General features: G+C 37.9%; 1 protein-coding gene across 1 annotated transcript in view; it reads right to left on the bottom strand.

Moving 5' to 3' along the window:
- The window catches only part of MCC (MCC regulator of WNT signaling pathway), a 430,148-nt gene that overhangs the window by 351,013 nt on the left and 55,826 nt on the right, over nucleotides 1–23,309 (bottom strand). Inside the window, exon 2 of the mRNA XM_036845622.1 lies at nucleotides 10,514–10,761. Coding sequence (XP_036701517.1) covers nucleotides 10,514–10,761 — 248 coding nt within the window. The remainder of the gene's footprint in view (nucleotides 1–10,513; nucleotides 10,762–23,309) is intronic.

Genomic DNA, 23,309 nt, shown 5'->3' with positions numbered 1-23,309 from the left:
TGCCAAGACAGTATCAAGGAAATTTTATGTTTTCTTCTAGTAGTTTTACAGTTTCAAATCTTACATTTAAGTTTTTAACCCATTTCAAGTTAATTTTATGAGTGGTATAAGATAGGGCTCCAATTTCATTTTTTTGCATGTGAATATCCAGTTTTCCCAATACCATTTATCAATGAGACTATCATTTCCTCATTGAGTATTCTTGGCTCTCTTGTCAAGTATTAGTTAACTGTATATGCGTGGGTTTATTTCTCAGCTCTTGATTCTGTTCCATTAGTCTATGTGTCTGTTTTTAATACCACTACCATACTGTTTAGATTACTATGCCTTTATAATATAGCTTAAAATCAGAAAGTACAATGCCTCCAGCTTTGTACTTTTCTCTCAGGATTGCTTTGGCTGTTTGGGGTCTTTTGTGGTTCCATACGAATTTTAGCCTCGTTTTTTTTTATTTCTGTGCAAAATGCCATTGGGATTTTGATAGGGGTTGCAATTAATTTATAGATGGCTTGGGGTCTTTTGTCTTTCCTCATATTCATAATACTTTCACAAACTTCATAAGGGTAATTCCCTATATATATATCACTTATCTACTGCTATGTAACAAGCCATCACAAAACTTAGTAGCTTGAAACAGCTGCAACTTACTGTTTCTTGTGATTCTGGGGTCAACAATTTGGGCTGGGCTCACCTGGGCAGTTCTCCATCTTATCTCACCTAGGATCATTAACGTGACTTGCAGTCATCTGGTAGCTCAACTGGGGCTGGAGAAACTATGATGTGCACATTCATGTGTCTGGGGCCTCAATGCTGGTTACTGGCAGGGCCTCGATGCTGGATATTGGCTGGGCCTCTCTGTGCGGTCTCTCACCATTTGTTAGTCTAGCCTGGACTTCCCTTCATGGTTGCAGGAATGTTCCAAGAGGTGAAGCAGGAAGCTGCAAGGCATTTTGAAGCCTAGGCTCCAGAACTCGCACAATTTCACTCTTGCCACATTCTGTTGGTCAAAATAAACCACAAAGCCACCCTAGGTTCAAGGGGCGTGGGAAAAGAGCTGCAAAATATTGTGGCCATATTTTTCAATCAAGGACAGCAAACCTTCTCCTTCTTTTGTCACTTTAGCAGCAAGTGTCACAGTGAAGGCACCTACTAGATACTAGCTGAAATGAACTCAACGTTCTGGTACTTTTATTATATCCAGCTTGAGACTATAACCTCGAGATAAGAATAGATTTAAAGGAAAAAATTAGTCTTGAAAAGGTTGATTTGTAACTCATTACTTGGACTAACTTCCTTTTAAAAAAATGCCTAGGTCCAAACACACGTCTTATTTGAAAGGAATAGTTTTACCTCAAAGAAAGAGGCCCATACTTTGAAGACTGACAATAAATCAGCAAATAGTTACTAAACCTAAGACTAGGTACTATGAGTACCAAACAGTTTTGCTCATTGATATGTTAATTTATTGATCAAACGTTCATCCAGTGTTTGGCATGTGTGAGGCTCTCTGCTATTCACCCAGGATACATAATCTAGTTGAGAAGAAAGAAATATAAATGTACAATTATAACACAGTATGGTTCATAATTACAATGATGGATAGGCATAGGATATAATAGAAGCACATTTAAAAAACAGAATGCATTAAAATTTTTAAAATTTGGTTTTATGACAAGACACACGTGAATCTCCTAGTTGCAAAATATATGTGCACATGTCAGTTTAATGTAGCATTATTAAAGCCTTTTGAGGATTGCAAGAGTATATATTGAATGAAAAGATAGGAGGCAAGATTTACACATAGGGCCATGTGGTGGCCATGTGCTCTTTTTACCTGCCCTGCATCCATTTCCTCTTCTTGTGGTGACAGCACCTTGATTCCCTCCCTCCTTTCCTCAACTCTCAGTCCATATGATGTGGATAGAAATAACTCCACTCCAATCTTATAGGTTGAGTGTGTGGTCCAGGCCTGGCCAATCAGACCACTGCATTCTTCTGGCCACAGAGACTTGTTCAAGGATAGGTATATAACCCAAGAAGACCTAATGAGACCAATTTCCAGGATTTCTGTGGAGCTGCTGTGAAGAGAAAAATCACTCTTTTCTCTTGTAGTTACTCAACAGAATGGGAGTAATCCTGGGGCTGCTGTAGGCCACAACAAGGAGCCTGAGAATAAAGCTATTTCTGAGGGAAAGGGCTGAAACAGGGAGAGAAGAAGACTGATGGCATTTGAATCTCTGGAGCTATTCATGCTAGATCTAACTGCCTAGATCCTCCAATATATTCACATTTTCTCTCTCTCTCTCTCCTTCCTCCCTTCTCCCTCTCCCCTCCCTCCCTCTCCTTCTCCCCTTCCCCTTTTCCTTCAAAATATTAGTGTTGAGGGTTTGCAGCTTGTCACCAAAAAGCTCTAACTAATATAGTACAGAAGGAACAAAACTCAATACGTAGGCTCGAGGAGAATGTATCAATTAGAAGGCCAGCATTATTGAAGCTAAGCGTCCATGTGAAGAAATAATGGGGAACAAGATGGAGTAAGGTAGGATGAGCCCACTGGATGCTAAGGAGTCTTGACATCCAAAAGAGTTCAGAGAGCCTCTTAAGTAGACAAGAGAGAATCAGTGCATTTTTACCATAAGTACGTATTTAAAATATTTGGAAGTCATAGCAGCATCAACTGGAATTAGACAAAAAGAACTGTTAGAAGGAAACTGCAGTAATTCAGAGGATGAGGAGGAAGACCCAGATCTGGACCATGGCACGTCTAATCTGAGAAGTACGAACCGGTGAATCAGTGGGTGTTAGGAACTGCTCAAGGCCAGGAAGGACAATGATTAATAAAAAGGGATACAAGTGGACTAAGTTAATCAAGAACTAAATCTACCCAAATTAACTCTAAAAAGAGTCAATCTACGGACAGTTGTTGACAGTGTTCTCAGTATGCAACAGAAGAACGTTAACACGATACCTATTATTTAAAGAATTTAGAAGACTCTAGGGGTAGGATAAATTAAATAAACATATTGTTAACCCTATGACATAAGGCTTAGAGTATGTAAAAAACTACTAGTACCACCAACAAAAAAACAAACTTCTTGAAAACTTCAACTGGGCTAAAAACTGCTGTGACTTTAGTCTGGTTTTATGCTCACTGGGCAGTATTTTTAACAATGAATCACTCTCAATGAGTGATTTTATTTAAAAGACTCTGTGTTAATTATTAATTTCTCATCCAGAGTCCATAGAGGGCTTAAACCACATTTGATTCTCTAAATTTACCAGCCATAACTCTACATACTAGTGTCAATGCAGCTGAATTGGAAAATGCCCTCTGTCTCACTTAATTTAACCTGTTTTAAGAGTTTAGAAAAATATTTATACACATAGACAAAACCCCAACAATATTTAAGAGTACCATTTATTCTGAAAAAATTGGGATGTTTCAGGACTAGACAGGTTTTGCATATATTAACTAATTTTAGTTTTAATTTTTTAAAAGCAAGATACTAAACCAAAATTCAGGGGGTTGCTTGTCCCTTTAAATGTGCCAAGGAATCAGGATATCTCCTTACATTTCCTTCCTCAGACTTGTGGGGTTTGGAGTCCTTCCTGTCTAACTATGTATTCTTTGACCTAACTTTTTACTTTGAGTTCCATTAAGGAAAATTCTTCCTATTAGTTTCTCCAAGAAACTTCAGTATTTTATATGCTCCTTTTGGACCACAGGGGCACTATCAGAGCAGTAATTAATGAAGCTGACACATCAGGTGGGAATATATATCAAGGAAAGGCCAATAAAGCATCTTTGAAGATACAGGTTATTGGAAACTGTGCCCAGTGTTCTAATCTTAGCATAAATTAAATTTAGTTGCATTAATTAGCAGATTTTAATGTCTGCTGTCTTAAGCAATATTTTAAAACCATGGGGATTTGATTCAAATAAGTTCTTGGGCTCTCTGAGACCTGACCAAAGGAAGAAAAACAAGTGCTCCCAAAGATATGAAAAGCACAGACCTCATTAGGCAAGCTTGCAGGCTCATATCAGCTCTCCGCAGACAATTCAGCCGTTTTTTTTTTAGTGGTCATCACCCTGAAGCAGTACCTCTTTCACATAAATCACACATTTGACAGGAATATGTAGAAATCATGTCTAAAGTTCACAGCTTAGTTGAAGTAAGAAACTGTGTATTTAAAAGGGCACGTTTGAATAAAGGCTCTGTTGGAATTGCTAACATACATAAATACCTAATGCTAGGAAATTTTTAAATTTCCAGAGTCTTCCCCCATCACAAAGAAAATTGAAAAAAAAATTTAAATCACAATTTTTTATGTGATTTAAATTTTAAAAATTTTTAAATGAAAAAAAATTTTTTTAATTTTTATTGGAGTATAGTTGATTTACAATGTTGTGTTAGTTTCAGGTGTACAGCAAAGTGCATCAGTTATACATATACATATATCCACTCTTTTTTTAGATTCTTTTCCCATATAGGCCATTACAGAGTTTTGAGTAGCATTCCCTGTGCTATACAGTAGGTCCTTATTAGTTATCTATTTTATTATTTTTTTCCCTTTAAATCATATTTTATTGCATTTTCCTTCACCTAGTCATATTATGGGAAGAAAGAGCCCGTTCTTGTTGTAGTTATCTATTTTATATATAGTAGTGTGTATATGTCAATCCCAATCTCCCAATTTATCCTTCCCCCCCCAAAATGAAAAGCTTTTAATCACAAAATTTTAAAATGAAAATTACAAATAATTATAACGAATCTAGATTATTTATTTTCCAATGGGAAATTAGGTAGCATACACACAACCTTGTAACTATTTTGGCATAATGCATGCTGTCACTTTGCTGCCAAAGAGATGGGCTTCTCTAACAGGCCTTGTCCTCAGATCCCTCCTGAAGACCCTGGGCACCACATGTCTGCAATTGCTGGAAGTGGTCTCTGGATGGCAGTGTTCTTTTTAGTTTGCATCTTGGTCATGAAGATGAAGTTTCTAAGCAAAAGTTGCAGGGGACTCCAAGAATTCTCTCTTTCAATAAGTGGTGTCTTAGTGTTCTCAACTCCTTAGTAGCTCTGTGGCTTAGAGCAAATCACTGAACTTCTCTGAGCCTCAATGTCCTCTACATAAGGAGGGTTCTATTCTAAACCTGGAATGTAGTGGCAACGATTAGAGATGATAATGATAATTAAAGTAATGTTATTGTTTATTGAAAACCTAATGTGAACAGGCACTGTGTAAGAACTTTACAAGTGATATCCCACTAAGTCCTTCCACATACCCTACAATGCAGGTATTACTACTCTACTTTTAGAGATAAGAGAAGTGAAGCTCAGAGTAATCAGGAATGTAGCCTACGTCCCACAGCAACTCAGTGGTGAACCTGGGGATTTATCATGTTAGCATATAATACAAGTTCCTAGAAAATTGCCTTGTGCATAGTAAATATTGGTAATTTTTAACCTTTTTTATTATTGCTATAACTATTAAATTTTATATAGCTGGTGCCTGAAAGACAAAAAATTTTGAATATTATTTCTAAAATGACATAAAATGATACAAAAATCTATTATGATTTAGTTGATCAGATATCTTAATATTTCCCCAAAGTATATTTGAGAAAGGTCAAAGAGAAGATTTGTAAATAAAAGTTTAAGGTCAATTAAATGTGGGGAATTCTATGTATTTTATTCTGGAGATTCACAGGAAACATTAGCACATTAAAGACTCCGAGATGTCTGGAAGTAAACTCTTCATCTAATTTAACCCAAAGTTTTCAAATGTTATTTGTCGAAGAAATTCTTTCTTCCCATAATATTTATGAGCATCTCTTGAAATCAGTGTTCTGAGGAAAACATTTGGGAAAAATGAATCTATCGAAACTCCTCTTCCAAGTAGAGCCTGTAATGTTTTGACAGGTCTTTTTCTGTCAACTCGACTCCCTGCTGTGATGTGCTGTGAAATGTTAGCGCTGACAATAAAGTCTTTCTGACACTTAACTGTTAAACCTAAGTTTTTCTCAGGCTTTTCTCACAACAGCACAACATTCTTTCTGCTTCTCTTCACAATGCAGTCACAGGTGAAATCTCAACCTTTTCCTGAAACTCCTGCTCTCGGTATTTCTTAGATCTCCTTATGGACCTTATTTTCTGCACCATTCAATGGCCTCTCAAGTTTCACTGACTCTAATTTAAACCTTACTGCTACCTAATTTGTCATGTGCTTATGACTCCACAATTAAACTGTAAGTCACTTAGTGTCTGGAACTATGCATTGCACTTCTGTGAAGCCCTAAAAGAGCACGAACACAGTGCATTGCTCATTCATTCATTCAACAAATATGCATTGAGCATGTCTCATGGGCCAGGCACTGTTCTAAGTGCTGGGGTACAGCAGGACCCCAGCAAGGCCATCAGTATTCTAGCGGAACTTTTACTGCACTGGGGGAGATGGATAAATAAGTGTTCAAGTAAGAATATAATATAATGTCAGATAAGAATTAGTGGTATGAAGCATAAGGGCATGTGAAAGAGTAAATGAGGAGAGGTTACATTAGCTTGAAAAGGCCTCTCTAAAGAGGGAATACTTAAGCTGAAATCTGAATAACAGGAAAGAGTCAGCCATGCAAAGAGAACGTCAGAAAGAGAAGGTCAGAAAGAAGAGTGTTTTAGACGAGAGGAAAAAGCCAGGGCAAAGGTTGGCGGCCGGCTAAATTTGCTAAGTTAGCGGAATAGCAGGAAGGTCAGTGTGGCTGGAGCCTGCAAAAGAAGTCAGGGGAATTGCTATGAGATCAACTTAGAGTGGTGGGAACGGGGTAGACTGCGGTAAGGAATTTGGACTTTATTTGAGTTCATATGGAAGCCATGGAGCGCTGTAGGCACAGGAATGACCTAAGCATGTTTTCATAATGTTAAAAGACCACTCTGACTGCAGGATAAAGAATGAAATGTAAGGAGTCAAGGGAGGAATCAGGGAGGCCAGTTACAGGCTCTTTCAGTAGCCAAGGCAAGACATGATGGTGTTAGAAAAGGGTGGTGGCAGGAGAGCCAAAGAAGTGGACAGGTTCTGGAAGTACTCTGGCGAAAGAGGCAATGGGACTTGCTGGCTTGAGCAAACTAGTGGATGGTGATATTTCCTAGATGGGGATATCTGGGACAGAAACGACCCTGGGAGGAAGGGTAGGGAAGGGAATCAAAAATACTTTTTGACCATGTTAAGGTTGAGTCGTCTATAAGATATGCAGGAATATGTGTCAATTTTACCTGATTCTGAAGCTCAAGGGAAAGGGCAGGGCTAGATACATACATTTGGGAGTCACTGGCACAAAAACAGTATTTAAAATCATGAGACCACATGAGATCATCTAGGGAGAAAATGTAACTCCAAGACACCTCAAAATTTGGAAGTGGTCCAGGAGAAGAGGAGTAAAAAAAAAGAAAGAGAGGGAGAGGGAGAGAGAGACAGAGAGAGAGGGAAGCCAAAACAATATGCAGAAACCCAGGAGAATGTCGTGTTGAGAAGTCCAGGAAAATAAACTGCAGCTGAATGAAGGAGTAGTCAGCTAAGTCAGTGCCAAAGATCTAGATGAGGACAGAGGAGGAACCACTGGGTCGGACAATGTGAAAGCAATAAGAGCAGGGTCAGTGGAGTGCTGATGACTGGAGCTGGGAAGGGTGGGCTGAAGGAAGAATGAGAGGTAAGGACAGATAAGCATTCAGTGTAGACAGACTCTTCCAAAAGTTTAACTGTTAAGAGGAGCAGAGAAGTGGGGCAGTAGTTAGAAGGCACATGCAGTCAAGAAAAGGCTTCTCCTGACCTCAAGATGAGAGATACTAGAGTTTATCTACATAGAATCAGAAGGAAAGATTGATGATGTAGACTGATTGAACACATAAAGCTTTGTTTAATTATTATAGATTTTTAAATGTATTTGATTCACATTAGACTGAATAGTAAGTTGTTTTCCAACATGAGTGTAACTGTGACAATCTCCAGGAAATAAAACTGACTGGCAATAATAATAACAATATTAACTTGCATCTGGGGCTTATAGCTTATCTTGCTATGCCAGGCATCGTTTCACGTGCTTTCCATATATATTAGCTTCTTTTTTAAAATTTTTATTTTATTACTTTATTTTTGGCTGTGTTGGGTCTTTGTTGCTGCGCGCAGGCTTTCTCTAGTTGCGGCGAGCAGGGGCTACTCTTTATTGCGGCGCGTGGGCTTCTCATTGCGGTGGCTTCTCTTGTTGTGGAGCACGGGCTCCAGGCGTGCAGGCTTCAGTAGTTGTGGCACTCGGGCTCAGTGGTTGTGGCTCGTGGGCTCTAGAGCGCTCAGTAGTTGTGGCGTACGGGCTTAGTTGCTCTGCGGCATGTGGGATCTTCCCAGACCAGGGCTCGAACCCGTGTTCCCGGCATTGGCAGGCAGATTCTTAACCACTGCGCCACCAGAGAAGCCCTATATTAGCTTCTTTATTCCTCCAAATAACAATAATTGTTCTCATGTTATACTTAATGAGGAAACTGAGATACAGAGAGATTAAGTAACTTCTCTAGTGCTGTGTAGGCAGTAAGTGACAGAACCAGGATTCCCACTCACATAAGCTGCCTCTGAAGCCGTAACTACCAGGATAAATTGGTAAATGGTCTTATGTGTGCTGGCATTTCCTCAGTTCATGATACGTTTTATGATTCACCTCCTCTCACTTACCTCTTCTTTCTCTAAGGGTATGTGGTTATAGAAAAGGATAAAAAGGAATTGTTTTTCAACTCTTTCTTTAGTTGGGGCAATCTTATGAGACGGTCAAACCAATTAGATGTGGGCAGCAATTCCATCAAAACCGTTCCTTTCAAGATATTTTATAAACACCACACATTAAAATACAATTTTCAACAGTTAGTATAATTTTTTTCATACAAGTATTCCTTCTGTAAACACATTTGATACACATTTATGTATTACTTTAATGGCTATATGGTATTCAATTGTTGAGACATACCACAGTTTACTTAACCCTTCAAATATATATATGTGTGTGTGCTTATGTACTTATAGAAGAAGTCCAAGTTCTTGGCAGAAAAATTAGAAAATACAGCTTAGCAAAAAGAATTCTACTCATCCTTTCATTTAATAAACCAATTCTTAGTGTTCATTTTACATGATGCAACCATTACAAATCATGCTTTCTAATGCTATTTAAAAGCATGAGGAAAATGCAGAGGAAAAACTGCAGGATACAAAATCATATGGAAAGTATGTGAAAAAATATGTAAGAAACAATTAAATCGCACATACACACATCATATGGGAAAGAGAGGGAGAAATGTAAAGAGTAGTTGTTATTTCTGGGTGGTAAGATATTAAGGATGATTTTTATTTTCTTCTGCTTGCCTTTTTTTCCTTATTTTTTTATAATGAACATACACTAATACTCAGAAAAATGTTAGTTCAAAAATTAAATATTTCTACATATTGCACTAAGAGCATATGAATTACCAGATATCTAATTTGCAGCTAAAATGGAATCCATTAAGATAGCAAGTCATAGGGGATAGGAGGGCATTTTTATTATTTCAATTACTCAATAATAATGCTCCCAATTATTCCACTGCCCAGAACACCATTCAGGGTGTGCATGTCTCTGTGTGTGTGTGTGTGTGTGTGTGTGTGTGTGTGTGTTTGTGTGTGTGTGTGTTAGTACAGAATCATCCAAGCTAATTAGTATGTATTTAACAAATGATGGACAATTAACATGGAGCTTCGCTTCTTGCCACTAGATCTACCGAGCGGAGAAAGAAACAGAGAGGGAGATCCAGGAGACATTTCCAAGGAAAAAAAGTTCCCTAAAGTATAGGCAGAAAATTCAGATACTTCCTGTATCCCTTGGTTCAGGCTATCCCTTTAAGATGCATCTTTTCTTTTAAACTTTTTATTCTGAAAATTTGCAAACATACTAAAAATATGTATATTTGAGTTCTCAAAAATATGTACAATAAACCCCATGTTCCCATCACTCAGCTTCAGTAATTATCAACATTTTTCAGATTTTTCTTTCTAGTTGCTTATCTTGCATTAGTAGGAAACAATAATACTTAGGAACAGGAAAACAGTTTGTAGAAACATTTTTACACATCAAATAAAAAAGAAATGGTTAAAAACCTCACTGTGCAGATCTGAACCAAGCTTTGAAGAAGTCCCTAAAGAGTTTCTGAGGCCTGCTGATGCAATTACCACCTTTCCCGTCCAGTTTGCCCTTCCTCCCCAATAGCTATTTGAGTGCATTATTACACTTGGGAAATGGAAGAACTAAAATAAAGAAAGCAGTAAACCAGGAACTAGGAAGCCACAGGACAGAACTGGGGGATTAGCAAGTGCTCACCCAGGGCAAGTGTGGTCCAGAGGACAGCCTGGGGACAAGCAGGCAGCAGGCTGGGCAGGCCAGTCTCTCGAAGGTCACGAAGTGGGGATAAGGGTGCATTATCAACTGTCATGGGGTTGTACCTACCCAAACTGTTGTCACTGCTCGTGGGCCAGGAAGCAATTCTGTCCCTCAACTTCTTCTTTTTACAGGAATTGTCTGACTTCTCAGAAAGGCCTACTTCCTCCTTCCTAATTTCTCTGACGAGCTGCATGCGGCACCTTGTAAAATCCTGAAAGGAAATCTTCCCATTTTCATCAGCGCCCAGTTGGTTCATGATCTCAGCCACAGACTCTTCCATATTCAATTGGCGACAGACCATCAACAAGTCATTTCTACAGAAGGGATTGAACAGAAAAACGGCTTGTTAGGAGAGACATTTAAGCTAGAGAAAATAGTTAATGAAAAAAAAGAGTATTTCCTGAATACATCCATACGTAGGAAACCTGTTTTCACATTTCTCATTGTTTCTGGAAAACTGCTAAGTGTGTGAAAAGATCTGTTCTACCTGGGTTATTCTAGACAAGAACTCTATTATTATTTGGAACAGTGAGGCAACTTTAAATCCTTTGTTCTCTTTTTCTTTCCCTGTCCATGCCCTTTCCTCCTTTTCTTTCTTTTGAAATTGACAAAGCACCTGTAGAGGGTAGCATTGTTACCTAACTGTAAGATAAAGTTTCAGAACATAGAAAAGATATTGTTTCCACTCTTGGCAGAGTTGAAAATCTAGTCAAATTGTAAAAGAACAACAAAGATTTTAACAAGCTTGACTTTCAGCTTTCTGGACCAATCAGCTAATTTTAGTACTTCTTTAAAATGTTATTTAATCTCAACTTTCATGACTCAGTGCTTGCCTACCTCTAGTTTTTCCTGATTTTCTTTGAGTATTTTCCACCTTCTCACCAGCAATTAGTAAACCCTAAGCCTTAGAGCAGGGATCAAAATCCCAAATGTCTTCCAGGTCTAGAACTTAATGTAAACGTGTGAAGTGGGTGGATTTAAGACAAGAGGGGTTGCTGGAGTCTGTGGCTGGACTAGAGAAGTATATTCAGCCTACAGGTTCTCAAGTTAAAGAAAGGGAAAGAAAAAGAATAAAAAAGGAACAAGAACAACAACACTATGCTGGCCAAGAACATTTATCTGGAGGACATCATCTGACCCTGGACATATAAATCTTGTTCTTTTCTCTCTTTCTAAACTCTTTGGGAAAATACTTTGTTCAGATTGCTCCAACTCTAAGTCTCAATAAAGGTAAAAGGATTATGAATTTAAGAGCTGGAAGAGATATTAGGAACTGGGCCATGGTCACAAGAACAGCTAATTAGTGCTCCTGTCTCAACACACCACCAAACCCAATCATCTGGAGACCATGACCAATTTGATGTTTGTTGATACCTGAAACCTAACCATGAAAAGACCAACCCTTCTCCAGTCACTCTTCACAATTCCTTCTGGTCAATGCTAGTATGATTCCCCAAGTTCCCTAGGCTCACAGAATTGTAGATATTTTTAATATCTTCTCATTCACTCCATTTTAACCCTAATTCCCCCCATCCTGGCCCCTAGTATCCAATCTCTCATCAAATTTCTGTTGTTCCTGTCCCTGAAATGCTTCTATATTTACTCTTTATTATGTTTTTCAATACACATAACACTCTCCAAAACCTTCTCAGTTTATACCAGGTCTATTACATTAGCTTCTTTAGTTGATCACCTTGTTTCCATATGCCATCTCATTTTCGTGTTTCATAAAGAATTTTGACACACAGCTACAAGTTTTAGCTTATCTTGTTTGTATGTCTGTGTACATATGTATAGTATATAATGCTTATGTGTATATATTTATGCTTTTATTTGTAAGATAGATGGACGGGTAGATAAATAAATATACACATATGGAAGGAAGCATGGTAGATTAAATTAGTCCTAATTTTTCATTTCCCTGTAGAACTGTTATACGTCTATACCCTTGCCTTGGCCTTGGGGCCAGGGACACTCATGGTAGGTATGCTCTTCCCCATCCTTTTAACTTCAGGCTTGACATCTAATTTAGCCTCTGGGATGTATGTGTTTATCTAGTTAATCCCCTACTGGGCTTGTCCCCTTTTGCTTCTGCCATTATTATGAGAAGAACAAACCATGGTAGCTATTAACCCTCTAGCCTGGGCCCCCAAATGAGCCACTTCAGCTGATCTTCAGACCTGTAGCATAGAGAATGGACTTGAGGATATGGGGAGGGGGTGGGGTGAGATGTGACAGGGTGAGAGAGTGTCATGGACATATATACACTACCAAATGTAAAATAGATAGCTAGTGGGAAGCAGCCGCATAGCACAGGGAGATCAGCTCGGTGCTTTGTGACCACCTAGAGGGGTGGGATGGGGAGGGTGGGAGGTAGGGAGATGCAAGAGGGAAGAGATATGGGAACATATTGTATATGTATAACTGATTAACTTTGTTATAAAGCAGAAGCTAACACACCATTGTAAGGCAATTATACTTCAATAAAGATGTTTAAAAAAAAAAAAAAAAAGAATCACTGCAGCTGACCCAAAGGTATGTAATCAAGAATAAATTCTTATTGTTTATTCCAATGAGATTTTGTGATTGTTCCCCAGCAATAGCTAACTGATACACTGGAATAATTTTTTGATCTATTCATATGTTTATTTTTTTGCCCTTTGCTGAATACAACCTGTCTGATATTCAGCTGGATTCATCCAAGACAGGAATGATTATGATTCGTAAAACAGGAATGCAAATAAAAAGAAAGGGCCAATATTCAGGTTCTACATCTAAAAAAAGAATTTCTTTATCATGTTTTTAGACAATAATCTTAAAAATTAGGCTCGGTGGGAGATAAAGAAGTCCTCTAAATTTCAGAAGTTCATATAATAAGATGTTAACACTAATATTTTCTGAATAGTAGGAATATGGTGTTTTTATTTTTGCCTATCTGTATTTGTAACTTTCTAGAATGTACTATACTACTTTCATAAATTGCTATGTCATTTTATAGGTTTTAAAAATGAGGATAATAATAGCACCTATCTCTTAGGATTGTTTTGAGGATAAATGAGATGATGCATGTAAAGCACGTAACACAGTTCCTGGCACATATTAAGTACTCAATAAATAGTAGCCATTATTATGATTATTTTATAATTATTGATCATAAATCTTTAACAATGCCCCAGGTTCACAATTAAGTCTTTAGTAATTAAGCACAAACTGCTCAGGGGAAAATAATGCTTATTGAACTGAACTGACTCCTTCACTAAGTGGAGCAATCTATCCGCAGAGGCTCGCCTTCCTCCCTGCCTGTGGCCCACTTACACTTGGGCGCCCTGGTGAGAAACCCAAGCCTGTCCAAACTTGAGAAGCCCCGTTCCACAAAAAGCAGCTCAATAAAGGATTTGTGTGCTAGAAATGTCAAATGTCAACTCAGAGGAGAATACATCATTTTGCATTTTTATTTAAAAAGTGTGGGTCACTGAGAGACTCTCATAAAAGGTCAAAAAGAAAATACACTACATCCTACTAAATTAAGTCAGACAGTAATCTTTAAACAGCGGTGCTAGTTTCTAAAAACTAAATGAAAGCTAAAGTTTCTCAGTATAGAAACACAGAACTAGCAAGGACAACTAACAAACCTGCAGGGGGAAATGCTATTATCCCCATTTTATAGATGAAGATGTGATGGCTGAAAGAGTCCCAGAGCTAATATGTGGCAGAGCCAGGAATCTAAACCAAATCAGTCTGATTCCAAAGCTCTTGCCCTTTCCATTCTACCAAACACCGCCTTGGATGTCAATGATACTTAAACTTTGGCCTCTGAACACAAATAAGGAGAGCAATAATAGGAACAGCTTGATAATCAACAAGTCATTAATGAACAGTACTTTTATCTTAAACCAGAAAGACTACATATATCTATATATGTGCTACCCTACTATGTTAAATACAGATGAGAATAATATTACATTTTGTTATCAACATGAGAAAACAGTTACAAGAGAGAGAAAAAAAATTCCCGGGAGTTCCCTGGCGGTCCAGTGGTTAGGACTCTGCGCTTTCACTACAGAAACTAAGATCCCGCAAGCCGAGTGACACAGCCAAAAAAAAAAAAAAATTCCCAAAGCTCTCCTTTACATATAAGAGCAAGCCCAGAGAACTTAATCACAGTTTCACTATCAGCCATTGTGCTAGGGCTGTTTCAAACAGCTCGCAATGAATTACACACTCCTGTGACTACGCCCCTTTGCATTATGTCTTTGCCTTTCCTCCCATCAACAGATGGAGGCTACCTCCCTGACCTTGAATCTGGGCTGGCCTTGTGACTTGCTTTGACCAGTGGAATGTGGCAGAAATAACTAACGTTCTAGGATTCATGAACACATGCCTTATGATGCCTTGTAGTTTCCACTTTCAGCTCAAATCCTTCCAGCTTCATGCTGGCCTTGTCGCCCACTCAAGGCCACAAGTGGTCTCTTCCTTCTGCTAGCATTTAGCACCTGTACCATTCATTCAGTGACTATATACAGCCGTGGGACAACTTTTAGATTGTTGTATTAAACTTCCATTTCTCTTTCTCTTTTTTAAAAAATTATTTTCACACACTCAAGTCTTATCTTCCCAACCTGACCACAGGCTCTTGGAAGCCAGTGGCCATGCATCAATCTCCCTTAAGATCTGTGCAGCACCCAGCACATCACCCTGTACACAACAGAACTCCATCACACTTGTTTTGATAGATGGATTTGTAAATTCTCAGAAGTTAAACATGATCATTCTTTTGAAGGGGGTCCCCACTTCATCTGATATCTTCCCACAATACCTGTCTTTGTATCTTCCCACAGAAGGCAGCAGCACATGGGATGCTCAGTGAGTATGAATGACCAATGGGCACCGTAAAAACAACAACAACCCTGTAGCCTTAGTGACAGAGCAACATGACAGTTTCTCCGCACTAGGCCAGGAACGTTTCTCAGAGGAAGACATAATAAGCAGCGGTTCTCCAGGACTAATATAGTCCAGTGGAGAACTATTTCAGTAGTAGTAACATCATCATATAAAGCACCTGCCTTTAAAATAAAAACCAACAAACTTTTGTATGTTATTTCAGAAAATACACCCATTCATTTTAGAAAATGTAGATGAGCAAGAAGAAGAAAATACAAATTACATGCTACCTTTCTACCCAGCAATAACCACAGTGAACATTTTAACTAATTTCACAAAATTACGGTAAACATTTTTTCCTCTAAGTTTCCTCTAAATAAATAAATTTCCTCCAAATAAAATTTTCCTTTCATCATTGCTACAACTGCTCTAGAAGGTGTTTCATATTTATTCATGTTCATATATGCATATCTTATCTTCAGAGGATATAACCATGAGGAATAGATTCTGGTTTAGCAGAGGAACTGGTCAAATCAGGTAATATTTGGCTCTGCAGAGAACACCAATCACCAGGCAGCACTGAAGATCGATGCTTCTAGCTCAAAACTGCAAGGTTTTACAAAGCATAGCTATTACTTTCTGTATGTAGAAGCCTTTTGGTCTCTTGGCTATTCTTTTCCTTTTAACTTATAAAGAAATTGAGTAGGAAGTGAAAATTCAATGAAGCTATTCATCATTCAGGGAAATTCACAGCCTAACATCAGGAATCGATAACGGGAAAGATGGGCTTAGGTCTCTCAAGCTCAGACGCAGAAAAAAACACTATTCTTCCCCACAATGATACTAAACCCCAAACCCAGTCGGAATGAGGGCTATGCGAAAGCAATTGTTACTCTGAGGAAGGGTTAGATGCTTCCGTTCACAGTTCTCAACTAACAGACACCTTTGGAACTAATAGGTATGCCAGAAATAGCTGCTTATGAAAGAACTCAAAACAAGACTAAAAGTTCATTTTGCCTCTCTAATTGTTCAATTTGAGTCACACAAAAATGTAATTTACTAATTTCAGTTCCATAAATATTCAAAGTGTGAAAAATCATAAATAAGTCATTAAAAAACAGGCTTCTGGGCTACAGCTGATAATTTCTGAGTATAATTGTTGGAGGGAGCAAATGCATTTGCCTTTCACAATTGCTTCTGAGTTTATCTGATCTAAAGTGAAGACCAAAACAAACAACTAAATAAGCAAACAAACTTATCATTAAAAGGAGAATAGTTGATCGATCTGAAGGACTTCAACAAAATTCAGAAAGATAGTAAAGAGATGGTAGAAGCTGGCTAGTGTGCTGCATGATGCGTATGAGAATTGGGGCTGCCAACACTGGGGCTACCTTACCTTTCAGAGCATGGAACAAATAGATGTTGTTCAAAGGTGATAAATCAGGATACTTACACAGTGGTATAAGCACATTATGGAAAAAAATCATCAAGAGAACTAAAAGCACAAGTGGCAAAAAACTGTACCTGGGGAGTGAGCTTGGGCATTGAGAGGTGGATGGGGCAAGAGACTTGTGTTTTGTCATGTGCCCTTCTGTACTATTTTATTTTATTTTATTTTATTTATTTTACCATGTGCATGAATTATTTTGATAAAAGTAATGTTTTCAGGTTTAAAAAATCAACTAAGTCATTAATTTAATCTGAGCTATAACAGACAAAAGATTACTATTTAAATATACAACAAATTCCTACAATGTAATAAGAAAAAGATAACAACCCAGTTGAAAAATGGGCAAATGATAAGAACAGAAAATTAACAAAAAATGGCAAAGATGTGGAAATATTCTCAACCTCGATAAACATAAGGAAAATGCAAATTCAAGCAAACAATGGAATACCATTTTAATAGGTATAGGATTGGCAAAAATGTTAGTCTGACAATACCAAATGTTGACAAAGAAGCAGAAACTTTCATGCGGTGTTGGCAGAAAACAAAAACTGGTACCACTTCTTTAGAAAGAATTTTGGCAACATCTAAAAAAAATGCACACCCTTCAACCAGAAATATCACTTTTAGTTATATATGTTAAAGAAACTTATGCAGGGATGGAAGGAGATATGCACAATATCTGTAAGAGCAAAGATTTGGAAAAAGGTTAGTATTAATAATCATGGTAATAAAAACAGCGAACGTGCATCGGATGCTTACTGTGTGCCAGGGCCTGAGCTAGTGGATACGTAAATTGAGGAATCATCAGCTAATGAACTATGAACAGAGTTTTCAGAAGAAATACATTTGTAATATATCATAATTAATAAATCTCAAAAACAGCAGTGAGTAAAAACCTCAAGAATAACACGAACGACAGGATAGTATTTATCTAAAGTTTAAAAATATACCAAAAAACACTATAAATTATATATGAATAATAAAAACAAAGTCAGGAAGCAAAAACATCAACCATAAAGTGGTGAGGGAGAGAGGGGAATAGGATTGGGAAAGGGTATAAAGGGGTTTTAACATGCATTTACAATGTTATATTAAAAAATCATAGGCAAATATGACACAGTGTCTACATCTTTTCAATCTGGGTATGGATACATGTGTGTTTACTATACACTTTGTAGTTTTCAATATTTAAAATCTGTCTTAATAAAAAAAATCTAATGTATGAAAGGCAACTTAAAACAAATTTGGTCTGAGGCCACGGTTGAAGGATAAAACATTTAAAATGAGCAATGTCATTCATATCAGTAAGCACTTGTAGGACATGTCTCGTGGAGTTGATCAAATTAGATGATCCAAAATGACACTGTTCATCCTTACAGGCTATAAAGCATCTGATTATTTTCCTGGTATGATTTTCTAAAAGTGGAATTACTCATTGTTAAACAGTCTAATCTCTCAATCCAGTTTTTCAAACATCCCTTGAGAAACACCCACCAATTTTTAGCCCCACCAGCAGTGTTTCAGCTACCCACGCTTCAGATACTTTTCTGGAGAGCAGAATCAAATTCCCCATCTCTATGGTCTCACTTTCTTTTCTGCAAAGGCATTTATACCACACATTCCCAGAGACACATTTCTTTCCTTCTCTTCAGCACTCAGTACTGACGGCTGCCTTTTCCTTGAATCTCCTTCCTTCATTAGCCTCCGTAACAGCCCTGTCTTCTAGTTTCCCACCTCTACATGACTGCTCCTTCAGAGTTCTTGTCCTTAAATATCCATGTTACCCAAGGCCTTGTCCTTTCTATTTTCTCACTTTATAGACCCTCCATAGCTGATCTAATCTAAATTTATGGCTTTATCTATCACTAGGAACATTGACTCCCAAATCTCCCTCTCCAGTTAAGTAGTAATCCATTTTGACTGTATAGCTACACTGCAGTGTCATACATTTATCTTGAACTCAAAGTCCTAAACTGAATTCATCATTTTGTATCCCTTTACAAGTTGATTCCTCCTCTCTACATAAATTACACCACTGGTCACCCAGCAGAAGTCTAGAAATTTTCTAAGTTGCTTCCTTCTCATTTGTTCCCCCTGCAATCAGTCACCAAAAACAGTGTCTGTTGTTCTAAATGGCTCTCATATCCATCCCATCCTGATCATTTTTATCACCCTCATCATTTTCCACTTGAATTACTATAATGGTCTACTGGCTCTCCCTCTTTCCAAATGGTAGGCAACATGTTATTTTTCCCTGCTTAAAATCCTTTCTTTGTTCCCCTCAAGACTTTCAGCTTCATACCCATGTTTCTCACTTCATAGCTAAGGCCCTATCTCTCTAGCCTCACTCTCCTGCTAAAGTAGGCAACCTGCATCCTAGCCCACTGAATTTCTTTTAGGTTCCATAAGAGGCATTGTTGTTTTACATGCCCATACTTTGTATATATTTAGCCCTCTGCTTGGAAAATCCTCTCTTTACCTTTCTCCAAATGCCAGTCCATGCTTATAATTCACTTGAATAGCATCTCCTTCAGAAATCTTCCCTAAATATCTCAGGTAAATCCCAGTTTAATTTGATGCCCCTTCTCTGTGTTACTAAGTCACCTGTGCTTGCTTTGATCACTTACCCCACTGCACAGTAATTACTGACTTATTTTTTTCTCTCTTCTACTAGACCAGAGACTGGGAACTAAAACCTACAACCAAATCCAGACCATTGCCTGCTTTTGTAAGTCAAGTTTATTGGAACCCGGCATACCCATTTGTCTATATATTGTCTATGGTTACTTTCCCACTACGACAGTTGAGTTGAATACTTGTGACAGAGACTATATGGCCCATAAAACCAAAAAGCTTTACTATATGGCCTTTTATTTAAAAGAAGTTGCAAACTTCTGTACTAGACTGTAAATTCTTAGAGGAGAGGGTTCATTCTTTGTTCATCTTTGAATCCCTAACACCTGGCATACAAATAGCTGTTAAATAAATAAGTGGGTAAATAAAATGTTAGATTTGAAGTAAAAGAGGTGGGGAGAGAAGTTAATGAGAACCTTCAATCCCATTTCTTCTTTGCATCTGGCAAACCCCAGTTTATAATCACAAATGAAAACAAAACAAGTTGATATCATTAGGGGTTTCTTTTTAAAGATTTTTTTGATGTGGACCATTTTTAAAGTCTTTATTGAATTTGTTACAATATTGCTTCTGTTTTATGTTTTGTTTTTTTGGCCTCGAGGCATGTGGGATCCCAGCTCCCTGACCAGGGACTGAACCCACACCCCCTGCACTGGAAGGCGAAGTCCCAACCACCCGACTGCCAGGGAAGTCCCCATATCATAAGGTTTTAAAATCTCTTCTAGTATATATGAGAGGCTCTGTACCCTTCAAGCTAGTAATCTAAGCCTTCTATGCTAATGGTACTCAACTCTGACACCACATGATGTTCACCTGGGGTGATTAAAACATGTCGATGCTCAGGCTCCATTGCTGACAAACTAAATCAGGATGGGGAGAGGGGGCAGCATCAATATTTGTTAAAAGGTTTCCTAAGTGATTCAGAGTAGAGCTTCTACACCAACAGTCTGAAGGGACGAGAGCTTTGAGGCAACTCAAAAATCTTAATTTAAAACCAACCAACCAAAGAAACACACTGGATGTTGATAAGTTACATACTAGTAAGATGAAAAGAAAGAGATGTTTTAGAAAAGTTATCTACAGAGGCGGAAACAAAACGATTCCTCCTCTAGCATTTAAGCTCCATGAGGATGGAGCATTTTGTCTCTTTTGTTCACTCTTGTATTCCCGATACCAAAAACAGTACCTGGCACAAAACAGGCGATCAGTAAACAAACGATGAATGTATGAATAAGTTTTTCATTTGCTTTCAGTAAGCCAGAAGCCCCAAAAATATTCCAGTTAATTGAAATTTTATACACAAAGAAGGCAAATTGGCAAATATAATCTTCAGTTAATCAACAGACAACATTTTTTAGGGGCATAAACGTTACATTCTACAATTTAAAAGAGTATTTTGATTTTAAAAAGGGAAAGCAAAGAGACATTGCTGTGGGTAAATGCAGCCCAGACTCTAAAAATATTCAATATTTACTTTTAAAAAGGTTAGCTGTCATCTGCAAACTCATGGGAAGAGAACATGAAAAGCCATGAAGGAAAGATAAAATTGGTGACATTACCTAAACAAACCAAACGCCATACGACATGCATCCTAAGGAATTAACAGAAATCGTCTTGGACCCTCCCTCTTAAAGCACTAAGCACATTAGCCCAAGGAAGAATATCTTGGCTGGCTAATTCTCTCTGTTTCCTTGTTTCTTCTCTCTCTTTCTCATAAAACATACTACTAGAAATTATAAAGCTGTTGGCCTAATTTTTATATCTGAAAAAAATGCTTTGGGTTGACGTTACCAACTTGAAAAAATACAGAAAAATAGGAAAGACAAAACAAAAGTCAAGATTGAAAGAAGACACACTTTGTCATCCAATTTATAGTATAAAGATTTTCCTTTTGAAATTTCACTCCTAATGGAATATTTGAGATATAAGTTCTTTGGAAAGCCAGAATTTCCCATTACCAACTTTCTCAATATTGTCTGTGTTGAAACCTATTTTAACTCTTGTGAATTAATATTTACAGTCTTGAGTTGCGCTGTTCAAAATGGTAGTCAAGGACTTCCCTGGTGGCGCAGTGGTTGAGAATCCGCCTGCCAATGCAGGGGACACGGGTTCGAGCCCTGGTCTGGGAAGATCCCACATGCCATGGAGCAACTAAGCCCGTGCGCCACAACTACTGAGCCTGCGCTCTAGAGCCCGCGAGCCACAACTACTGAGCCCTCATGCCGCAATGACTGAAGCCCAGGAGCCTAGAGCTGTGCTCTGCAACAAGAGAAGCCACCGCAATGAGAAGCCCGCACACAGCAATGAAGAGTAGCCCCTGCTTGCCGCAACTAGAGAAAGCCTGCATGCAGCAACGAAGACCCAATGCAGCCAAAAATAAATAAATAAATAAGTTTATATTAAAAAAAAATGGTAGTCAATACACACAGGTGGCTATTTAAGTTTACATTGAAATTAACTAAAATTAAATATGATTAAAAATTCATTTCCTCAGTTATACTAGCTCAATAGCCACATGTGGCTAGCGGCTACCACACTGCACAGAACAGTCATAGAACACTTCCATCATCACAGACAGTCCCATGGGATAGCACTGGGAAAATAAAATAAAGAACAATACCCTCAAAGGCTTCGGGCAATAGTATCAGTCAAGCAAGGAAATTGTTACAAATGTCAGTTATTATTTCTAGGTAAAGAAGGAATGACAAAACTGGATATATAAAAAGTCTGAATATAGAAAAGCCATTATGTCATAAAACTGTTAGTTTTCTTTGCAGCTGATTTTCGAGTTTGGGGTTCACTCTTATTCACAGCACACACAAAAATCCCCACTTTTTTTTTTTCCCCCACTTTTTGATTAAGGAAATCTGACCAGATTCAAATTCATGTCCAATACACTATCCACTGATGAAAAAACATCGGTTGAAAGATTTATCAGACTTTAGAACGCAGGTGGAGGGATGCATATATTCCCTAGAGGAAGCGCTAGCTTTGTCTTCTTAGATTTGAGTTATCGTAATAGTAATTCTTTCTGATGTTTAGCCTGAACTTCCTGAGAGTTCACTGTAATAATGAATAGCCAAGATTAATCAATGACATGATGGTTTCCCCTTCTCCAGGTGAAACGTCAAGAGTGACTAAAAGCCAATACTCAAGAAGAAAGCATCTACAAGCAAGTAAAATACTACTTTTACATATTTTTTAAAAGCTCTTTTATTCTATAATTCTTTTACATGTGACTCCTAATACCCTTACTCTTCATTCTTTTGGCAGTCTCTCAATTTGGCTTTTCCCATCGATAGTCCAGTGGGAGAAAATATTTAATGTGTTTGCCCTTGGATTATTATTTTAATCAGTAAATTAACATTCTTTATTAAGCAAGATTCAGCCTACCTTCACAGTGATTTGTAAAAGCTTCTTAAAAAGAAGTCTCTGCCATTCCTGGGGAAAAATACTCATTCAGAGTACCTATGATTCAGGGGCTGTGCTAGGTGCTTTAGAAATATTATTTCATTTAAGCCTCATAATAACTTTAAGAGATATTATCCCCATTTTACAGGGTCTATCAGTTCTGTGTAAAAGGGAACTTGTCCCAAGTTCCTGGCACCATACTTGGTCCATCACAGGTACTTCAACAAGTTGGTGGATGCATGAATGAACAGAAGGTACCTCTTCTGTAATCTCAGTGACAGACATAGAACCTTGTAGTGAGCACTCAGAAAATCCTTACTAATTGAATATACTAACAGTAATGGTCAGTATGACAAACAGTTAAGTGATTCTTAATATGTAGATGTTCCTGCAAAACCCCACTAAAGCTAAGCAATTGACTCTCGATCCAAAAACTACGTAAGGCAGTCATGTCTGAAAGATATAGACAGAGAAGATACATGGAAA

The sequence above is a fragment of the Balaenoptera musculus genome, chromosome 3 (genome assembly GCF_009873245.2).
Source record: "Balaenoptera musculus isolate JJ_BM4_2016_0621 chromosome 3, mBalMus1.pri.v3, whole genome shotgun sequence".
NCBI lineage: Eukaryota > Metazoa > Chordata > Mammalia > Artiodactyla > Balaenopteridae > Balaenoptera > Balaenoptera musculus.
The sequence above is the reverse complement of the archived record's forward strand: the minus strand, read 5'-3'. Positions and strand labels throughout refer to the sequence as shown.